This window comes from Haplochromis burtoni, unplaced genomic scaffold (assembly GCF_018398535.1).
Source record: "Haplochromis burtoni strain Fernald_Lab_line unplaced genomic scaffold, NCSU_Asbu1 Contig_1942, whole genome shotgun sequence".
Taxonomy (NCBI): Eukaryota; Metazoa; Chordata; class Actinopteri; order Cichliformes; family Cichlidae; genus Haplochromis; species Haplochromis burtoni.
In genome coordinates this window covers 8,675-18,886 of record NW_024584303.1, presented here as the reverse complement: position 1 = coordinate 18,886, position 10,212 = coordinate 8,675, and the positions used below count along the sequence as shown (strand labels likewise).

Below are 10,212 nucleotides of genomic sequence, written 5' to 3'. Positions count from 1 at the left end.
AGAGGTCAGACAAATACCCGGGAGCCTGTCCATTCAGGGCTTTGTAAGTCAACAATAAAATTTTAAAATTAATTCTGAAGCGGACAGGGAGCCAATGAAGGGAGGCAAGTACCGGGGAAATGTGTTCACATCTTTTAGTACGTGTCAGAAGACGAGCTGCAGCATTCTGGACCAACTGCAGCCTTGCCAGGCAGGTCTGGCTGACTCCAGCATATAAGGAGTTACAATAGTCCAGCTGGGATATAATAAAAGCATGAATCGCTCGTTCAAAGTTTTTAAAAGATAAAAATGATCTCACCTTAGATAAAAGCCTCAGTTTGAAGAAAGACCGCTGTACAACTGAGCTAATTTGTTTTTCAAAGGTGAAATTGCTGTCAAGTATAACCCCCAAATTTTTGGCATGTGATTTGACAAAAGGCTCAAAACTGTGCAGGTTAAAATTAGAAGTGTTGGGATTACCGCTTGGTCCAAAAATTATCACTTCGGTTTTGTTCTCATTAAAGTTAAGGAAATTAGAGGCCATCCAGGATTTAACTTCACCGAGACACTGAAGTAAGGGTTCTAGTGAGGCAGGACTGTTTCCCTTCAATTGAAGATAGATCTGAGTATCATCGGCATATGAATGAAAACAAATGTTGTATTTTCTAAAAATTAGACCTAAAGGCAGCATATAAATGGAGAACAATATTGGCCCCAGTATAGATCCCTGGGGAACACCACAAGTAAGGGGAGCTGAGGAAGAGATAAAATCGCCAAAGCTCACAGAGAAGGTCCTGTCAGACAGGTATGACCTGAACCACTCTAATGGGGTGCCCTTTACGCCACAATGCTCCAACCGTGAGATTAAAATGCTGTGGTCAACAGTATCGAAGGCAGCGGTCAGATCTAAAAGCAGAAGCACAGCTGAGTCACCTGAGTCAGTGGCTAATAAAAGATCATTAAGAACTTTTAAAAGTGCAGTTTCTGTGCTATGAAGAGTTTTAAAACCAGACTGAAACCTCTCAAGAACATTGTGTCCATTTAGAAAAGATTGCAGCTGAACAAACACAATCTTTTCCAAAATTTTCGACAGGAAGGGGAGCTTTGAAATAGGCCTGAAGTTAGTGAGGACGGAGGAGTCAAGATTAGGTTTTTTAAGTACAGGCTGTACAACAGCATGTTTAAAACAGGCTGGCACAACACCTGAGCTAAGGCTGCTATTAAAAATAGCTAAAATGTCAGAACTGACAACCTTAAAAATCTTTTTTAGAAGATGTGTTGGAATAATGTCATTTGGACACGATGATGTCTTTGTGCCACTACATACTTCCTCCACCTGATCAAGACACACAGGCTCAAACTGATCAAAAACAGCAGAGCAGGTGAATATTTTAGACACGTCATGTGAAGGCAGGGCGATCATAGATCGAAGCTGTTTTATCTTATTGATAAAAAACTGCAAGAACCTTTCACAGGTGTCTGAGGAACTATTAATACAAGAAGCTGGGGAAATATTCAGGGCAGAGTCAATAATTGAAAAAAGAACCCGAGGATTATTGGAGCTATTCTCAATAACATTAGAAAGAAACCTTGACTTTTCTGCTTTAACAATGTCCTGATACCTGTACAGACTGTCTCTCAACATGAGAAAGGAGCATCGTATTTGATAGCTTGCTGTGAGACCTCACACCGGTCACATCTACTGCGGGTGTGCTCCTGTTATCGGACCCGGAGTTAGCAACATCCCCCAAGAACCCGAAAAGGAGAGTCCTGGCCCCTAGCCCTGCCAGTGTAGCAGAAATGATGACGGATGATGATGGCAGCAGCAGCCGTTCTTCTCTGGGCGAGTAGCTTAATGTTGTTCGTGTGTAATTTACGTTGAGTAGGCTAACCACGTTATTAAATTAATGCATGTAAGGTGAACTAGCAAACACCGTCGTAGTTACATGCGGCTGTCTGTTTGATGGATATACTCCCTTCACCCTTTTTTTCCAAACTGACGGCCTGTCATAATGTCTTCAGTTTTTGTGTTTGTTGTAGGGCTGTCAACGTTAACGCTTTAACACCGTCATCACGATTAATGCGATTAAACTATTTAAGGCAATCAACCCATCTGGAGTGCAAAATGGACAAACTTTGGACGAACTGCCCGAAATGCGTTGTCAGAGGCATTTCGGGGATTTTGAGTCATTCTACGCTCCATATGGATTAATTGAGTTAACATTTTTAATCGTGTTAATAGTGTTGATGGCGTTAACGCTGACAGCCCTAGTTTGTTGGTTTGTTTTTATTTTGTTTTATTTTAGTTATTAGATGCCACTCCAGCCAGCCAGAGAATCCCCCGCTGCCCCGCCCCTCTCCTACCTGTGCAGCAAGCAGCAGGTGCACCTCACAAACAGAGGGTGCCCTTACTCCTCGCAAATGGATAATAGAAAACCAATCAGTGCCTATGCAATCCGCAAAATGCACTTGCATGCTATCGGGGCAGCATAGGTGCGAGTAACTTTTTTTTCGCCGATGCCATGATGCCACGTTGCCATCCTGGGCAACCGCCCATGTCGCCCATATCAAGAACCGCCACTGTTTACACTGTTCCTGCAGCAGGGGATGGGAAAGGTCTAAACCTCTTCTCGCTCTCCCTTTTCAAGACACTTTAAATCCTTAAAGCGTGGGTCAAGCACAGTAGCTATCTTGAACAACTGATGGTTGAGTGTAGCTACACGTTGGGATAGGTCCTTTGTGAAGGCAGTCTTAAATTTCACCATGTAGTTTGAGTCATCATTAGAGACCTCCATGGTGTGATGCAGGTGGCAGAAAGCAGGTAAAACCACTGAACATGAGACATATGTCTCACCTCCAAGAAGCTCAGTCAAAGTCTGCAGTAGACAGCTCAAGAAAGTAATTATTAATACTCTGGGTCGACGGACACGCCGGCACGTCAACATCACATGACCAATTTAAAATGACACAGCAACAAGATGCAGAGCAGCTCCTGGTCCCTGCCACCCTGGCAGCTGTGCCTCCATGATTTTAAAGTGGGTTTCAGCAGGTGCAGGAGCCCTAAGAGTGGATTCAAACTGCACACATAATAAGTTGTTTTGGAATCTCCAGTAGTTTTTAGTCATGTAAAGACTGTGATCAACTGACCTGTGATGCTGCACTTTTCCTGCTGTTCATTGATTAAGCCATCTAAATTCAACAAAATATAAAGATATAACAGTTATGTAAGCTTTGTGGCTGATTTCCAGCCCCTGGACACTATAAGGACAGTATAACAGGCATAATTTGGTGAGTGAATTTTATCAGCTTCATTATATTAAATATGTATTGACGTCTGCTATGCTTGATGTAACCTCACAGCGACCATCAACACCACCCTGTTCTGTACAAGCTGAGTATAGTGCATGTCTGTAAACCTCACTACAGTACAGTAATTTAAACTTGCCTGCATAGCTGTCAACCTTTGAACAACACCAAATTAGTGTACTACAGGTTGCTTCAGAAGTTATCTGCAAACGTGTTTCTTCCTAACAGGCAAGACAGACAACAGCTCATGGCCCAAGGCCAGTGTGTGGACCTGGGGACTGACAAACATTAAACTACAGCAGTGACAATGTGCAAAACTTAACTAGCAAGAAAATATAATGTGTTCAACTCAGCTAGCTGCGGTGCAAAAGACTGTGTTGTGCAATAGAAGTGGCGTTGACTTGTTAGCTTAGCTTACAAGCTGAAAAGGCATATAAGCTAGCAGACAGTGTATGAATATTTTCTAATCAGTCAACATCCTGTTGGCATTGTTCATGAAATAATCTCTGTCATTTACAATAATATTTTACCTGCTGCTTTATAAGATTGTGGTTGGTATTTATGTTTCAGTTTAAGGTTAGAACCCGCACAGATCTGGAGAAGTTTACAGAAAAAAAATGGCTTGTATAAAAGTAACCGCCAGGAAGAATATTTCAAACGAACAGGTTAGAAACCTCAGATATATAATGAGGCTGTTATTAGTAGCCCAATTAATGAGGCAACAGGACTATACTTTTAACAACAAATTAGGTTCAGATGTGGGGAATTATTTGATAGCTGTTAAAGGCCTAAATCTATATGAATCAATGAAACAAGAAGAATGTGAAAGAAGACAATCCTCTGAGACAGGACTGCATCGGATAATAATAACCTGAATAAGAAACCGGACTGGAGCCTCAACAATGATGCTCTTTACAGGAAGGGTCAGAGCAGACATTTTTTTTACATTTTTTACAGTGTTGTATGTTGGAGCAGCAGTTTATCGGCAGCTGAGAGGAAGAGGTTGGATAAACTCATCAGGAAGGCCAGCTCTGTTCTGGGATGCACCCTGGACCCAGTGCAGGTGGTGGGAGACAGAAGGACTCTGGCCAAAATAACATCTCTGATGGACAGAGTCTCCCACCCCATGCATGTAAATGTTGCTGAACTGCAGAGCTCCTTCAGTGACAGACTGCTGCATCCTAGATGCATGAAGGAGCGTTTCCGCAGGTCCTTCCTCCCTGCAGCTGTCAGACTGTACAATCTGAACTGCTCCCAACAAACATAGAGGTTTACATCAGCGCTGTAACTTGAACTATTTTATCAACTGATTCACACTACAACCTGGATTTGCCTCTTATCTGTATTTAATTTTATTTAATTTAATAACGGGACAGTACTCTGTCTTCGGTAACCATTGCCCTTGATGTAAATATGTAAAAAAATGTGTATGTTTCTATTCTATGTCTTGTGTACTGTTTGTTTGTATATGTGTCTTTCTGGCTGCTGTTACATCCAAATTTCCCCTTGTGGGACAATTAAAGGATTATTCTATTCTATCTGGGGTCTTAGTCAAGGAGGTGACCAAGAACCCAGTGGTCACTCTGACAGAGCTCCAGCATTGCTCTGTGGAGAAAGGAGAACCTTCCAGAAAAACAACCATTTCTTTCAGTTCATTGCTTAGACTATGCTGTAATTATATAATATAAAGTTTTCATAATTTCACAGAAATTAAAAAAAGAAGACTTTCATAGCCGGAGGTGGAAAAACAAAATGTTATGATTATTAATTATTAATTGTTGTGGTGTTTTGAAAATGCCGCTGGGGGATCTTCTAAGAAAAAACTATGTTTTTTGACCCCTTAAGCACGATTATATAACAGAATAATAATTAATCTATTTTCTTTTAAGAACATACCAAAAAAAATTGCTCCCAAAGTAAATACTGTTTTGTCACTGTGTATGTGATAAAATCCTCCATATAAATATAAAGCTGAGCTGTATTAGAGGTCAGTAAGCCTGGAAAAACTAAAAAACTAAATAAATAAATGACCCTTAAATCAAGTGAAAGCAGTGTCAATTGTAAAGGATTGAAGCATTCTGCTTGGCTGGATGGTGAGAAATATATACAAATATATACAAAATTACACTTCTAAAGCATAATGTAAAAAACAACAAAACAGTTTTCTTTTTCTAAATTCACACTCTCAAATTAGGAAGCATCTTTGCTTAAAATTTGTGGTTAGCAGCTTTATTTTTTATTTGTTTTTTTATAATTTCACTTTGAAAAAGTAAATAAAGACAAAAGACAAGAAAAAAACCGAGCAGAACAAAACAGCTCATTGGGTTTAATACTGCCTATATGCAAATTATACATTACTATGCGATCAGCTATTGAACGTCTCATTAAAGAGACAACCCAGAAACCAGCAGATAGTCACGCAGAGAAAATCTACAGTCATTTGTAATACTCACACATCTAATTTCAAACTAGTCCATCCACTCCACAGATGAAGCAATTGCTCCCAATGTCATTTGTGAACACATACAAATCCAGTATAATCAGTGTCCGATGCCCAATGTTACCATGAAAACCCGCTAAACTTTATCATATAAATATAATAAAGTGTGTCATCTATTTTCCAGACTGGTAGAAATACGAGTCGTATTTCAGCCATTTTGGAAAAGCCTGTGTTATTTATTAGCTTTTGTAGTGCCAAATTATGAGCCTTTTCAAATATTGTCATGGAACTGAAGCCATGAATATGAGACAGCCCAATGCAGATTCTCTGCACAGCATAGTTAACATTGTGTCATGTACTTTCCTTGTTTTACGTCTGAGAGAATAAACAGTTTTAATCACTCATCACTACAACTGCTACAGTAAAAAGTTTTCATTAAAAAAATGAATTTAAAGGTAAATATGGCTTCACTTCTGTGTATTCAACCTCACAATGCACTGCAAATATTTGATACCTGCCCAGATTCAAAACTCTTACCTATGTTAAAAGCAATAACTGTTTTGTATTTGGTAGAGACTGATAAAGTGCTGACTGCTCATATTATGAACAGACAAACAGAAAGCAAATGTTTTCAAGACATCTAAAGTATTGATATAGATAAGAAACACGTCCACTTCTACTGCTTTATGCTTGAGTAGACACATTCAGCCTTGCTGTTGTTTCTCAGTCTTCTTGGTCTGTCAGCCTTGTGGTGCCTCAAAGCGGCATAATGGATGTTTTCTTCATTTTGAGCGACCTGATTATAAAATATCAAATGCAAAATTATTTAAAATTGCTCAAAATAAATAAAAATGAAAACAAACTGAGTCCAAAATGTTCCAGTTATGTTAATATTATAATGTTAACCCCCCCAAAAAAATTACCTGTGCGACTGCTGAAGAAACAGGAGAAATTCTTGAACGAGACTCTGAAGAAAAACAAATAAAATGTTCTTACTGTAAAGCTGTGTCACTACTGATTAGATAATGTCAATAACAATAAAGGTTGCAGTACCTGCGTGTTTAGTGCTGTTTCTCTTGTGGGTCACATACAATATGAAAGCCATTAAAAGACTCAGAAGTGTGGTGAATGCCAACGCTCCACTCAAGAAATACACAAAGACACAACAGTTCCTCTCATCTGTGGACAGACACCAGGAAATATTATAGATCCTGTAGCTTGCTGCTATGTAAGATTGTAATATATAAACAAAACAGTTACTCACACTCCAGCTTGGTCCCGTTTCCAAACAGTATGTGTCCACATGAGGCCACAGCACAGTAGTACGTCCCAGCATGAGACATATTCAGGCTCTTCATTGGCAGGTTGTAGACACAGGTGTGTGTTTGTGTGTTGGGTTTCCTCTCACACTGATCATTCCTGCCTCCATGGGTGTAAATGATTCTTGGGAAAGAATCTTCAGAGTCTCTGAACCAGTAAACACTGTGTTCTTCATCACAGGTCCCAGTGTGTACTGTACAGTTCAGAGTCACAGAGCCTCCTGGTTGGATGGTCTCAGATGCTGACTGATGCACTAAAGTTGGGATGTTTGACCCTGAACCTTTTACATCAATGACAGTACCCTCTGCAAATGCAAACCTGTACCCATAGCTGCTTGCACAATAGTAAGTAGCAGAGTCTGAAATGTCCAGATCACTTATCTGTAAGTCAATCTTTCCTTTTTCAGAATTCACAGTGAACCGTGGCTCAGTGTTGAATTCATCATGAAACATGGCTTGATTGTCCACTGTGTTGACAGTACAAATGAGCTTTGACTCCTTTCCCGAATTTAACTTATACCAGTAAAGCCTTGCCACATCGTTACCTTCATAGAAACAGCGCAGAGTCACATCGTCCCCAGTATTAGCTGATACAAAATGTCTTTGTTGATGAACAGACAAGGAGAATTTGAGGTCATTTGTGTGAGCTGAAATAAAATGAAAGAACGCAAATGAACATTTTAGACACAAGGAAGGACGGTAAAAAGTTTCATGCTCCAGTTTTAAAAAACTCACCCATTTCCCCCAAGAACAAACATGTCAGATAGAAGACAAACTGCTGCAGATGTCATCGTGTTCAGACTCTGGTGCTGAATGAAAAGATTCTTGAACCTGTCTTTGCTTTCAAAGAAGACTGTGTTTGATTGGCCAACCACAAATGACACAGCATGTCCTATTTATGGAACTTGATCACGTGTCAACTGACACCTATATGTTAAGCTCAGTGTCTGGACTGTTAGGAAACAACATAAATGATGGTAAAAGAAGGTATATAGTTCGGTAAGGGACGGCAGGTTACTGCATTTTCGAGGACCTGTGTTTCTTGTTAACCATTTCATTCCATGTTTTTTTGCAGCATACTTTTACTAAGCTTCATTTTCTTTTTTAGATATGATGTTCAGTATTGGCTGTTTTTATATAAGAACCTTTAAATTAAACAATCAACGTGTCATTAAAGTTTAGACTTTCAACAGGTGCAAGGCCAGGTGCATCTTCTGATGGGCTAACTCTGGCTAACCCTCTGCCTTGTTTTGTCACAATCAGTGTTGGTCAAGTTACTTGAAAAAAGTAATCAGTAACTAATTACTGATTACTCCCCCAAAAGTAATCCTGTTACTTTACTGATTACTTATTTTCAAAAGTAATTAATTACTTAGTTACTTTTTAAAAACATGATTTACAACCTGAATAGGTGATAAAGCGATAGATCTTTCAGCCCAATTCTACTTTTTCTGCATAATCCATCATACAAAATGTAATCAAATGGAAAAGTCTCTTTTTAAAACTTGTTTTATTAGTTTTAATCTTTTAACTTTATGCATCAAGCAAAAATTTAATTATATGCAACATTCTCTGACTGGAAGAAATTTGTTTAACATTTAAACCTATTTTCTGCACATTCCAGCACTAATAAAATATTTTTTGTGTTTACACTCAGTCTTTCAAATAAATGCAAGTAAAACACAGCAGAAAATAAATAAAATCAAAGACTCAGCGGTCCTGTTGCTCTATTTTCACCTGTAAAGCAGGAGTATATTAGGCGGAGGTTTGCCCTGGTGCAGGTGTGCCGCAGCGGTCAGTGGAAGAATCCGCAAGTTTGTCTGTGAATTTCCCATTCTGTGGTAGCGTACTTGCTTGGAAGTTACGGGGTTTTTCGCTGTAAAAAGAAGTTTTCTTCCCTCGCAGTGAACAGCTGACGCTATGTTTTTGTCACTTTTTACAGAATCAAACTCAGTACTTCCATGCTTTAAAAGTTGCACTCTCATACTCTCTCCCACACTCGAAATATTGTCCATTGTTGATCTGCACACAGCTGTTGCCACGAACGTCGCACTCGCTTACATCATTGTCATGAGACACTCTCACAAGAAAATCACGGTATTAGTAACACAGTAACGCAGCGTGCTTACGGGAAAGTAACGGTAATCCAATTACCTTTTCTAATCCCTTAATATCCTTGTTACTTGAAAAAAGTAATCAGATTACAGTAACATGTTACTGTACTCTGCCCATCTCTTGTCACAATAAGCAATAACATAATTAAAGGTTACATATTAATAATCCTAATCATTAAATCTCAAAACAAGCGGTATGCATCAACAAGTGCTCATACAACAAGTGGTACAAACTTCTGATCTGAAAGTTTATGTGTTACATAAAATTAGAATGTATGGGTTAAATGCAGTATAACCACTTCACACCTTCTCATAGAATACGTTACTGTGTTAAGTGTATGCATCTTGTCAGTCTGTGTGTTTCCTGTTTTTATTTTGATAGTCTTTGTCCTCTGTCAGTGGAGTCTGCTTTGCTTCCTGTGTCTCTTTACATCTGATTAGTCCCCGCCATGTTTCCACCTGTTCCTCATCCTCTCGTTATCCTGCCTGTGTAGTTTAGTCCTCAGTCTGTTGTCGCGTCGTACACTCTGTCCGTGTTGTGTTTTCCCCCCTCATGTTCCAGGAAATATCCTTGCTCTCACTTCGGGTTTGTTTTTCTCAGGCTTCCCTGATTACTTTATGGTGTATTTCAGTCCTCCGTCATTCATAGCCTGTTCTCACGTCATTAATCTTCATACCCTCTTTTTGTGCTGTGTTTCAAGTCTGTGCTTCCTTGTGTCTAGTTTCCAGTGCCAGTTTAGTTTATGTTTCACACTTGAGGTTTTGGTTTATTTTTTTAAGTGTTTATTTCCATGAAGATCATCATCCGACAATAAAGCTGCACCCTAAGTTCTATCCTTTGTTACCGAGTCCTGTATTTGGCTCCAATCTCCTGCCTGCCACACAACACACCCTGACAACAGCCAAGAAGAAACATATCAGAAGGCAAATCGTGCAGATGTCATTTTACTCAAACTGCTGTGCTATATGAAGAAATCCTTAATACTTTTTTCGCTTTAAAACTAAGACTGACTGGATAACTAGAATTGACACGATATGCTTTTTATGAAAAAAA

General features: G+C 39.2%; 1 protein-coding gene across 1 annotated transcript; it reads right to left on the bottom strand.

Moving 5' to 3' along the window:
- Positions 1 to 6,222: 6,222 nt before the first annotated feature.
- Positions 6,223 to 7,783, bottom strand: LOC102295586 (immunoglobulin kappa light chain-like). The gene is made up of 5 exons (XM_042217419.1): positions 7,780 to 7,783; positions 6,990 to 7,691; positions 6,779 to 6,904; positions 6,649 to 6,692; positions 6,223 to 6,521 (listed from the first exon to the last, which is right to left on the bottom strand). The coding sequence occupies exons 1-5, from the start codon at positions 7,781 to 7,783 to the stop codon at positions 6,402 to 6,404; spliced, it is 996 nt and encodes a 331-aa protein (XP_042073353.1). The 3' UTR covers positions 6,223 to 6,401.
- Positions 7,784 to 10,212: the final 2,429 nt, after the last annotated feature.

Bases quoted from the DNA above. Each gene is read 5' to 3' on its own strand.
- LOC102295586 (XM_042217419.1), bottom strand. The intron at 6,905-6,989 runs GTGAGTAACTGT...GTCTGTCCACAG, and splicing joins AAACGGGACCAAGCTGGAGT to ATGAGAGGAACTGTTGTGTC. The intron at 6,522-6,648 runs GTAATTTTTTTG...TTTTATAATCAG, and splicing joins TTTCTTCAGCAGTCGCACAG to GTCGCTCAAAATGAAGAAAA.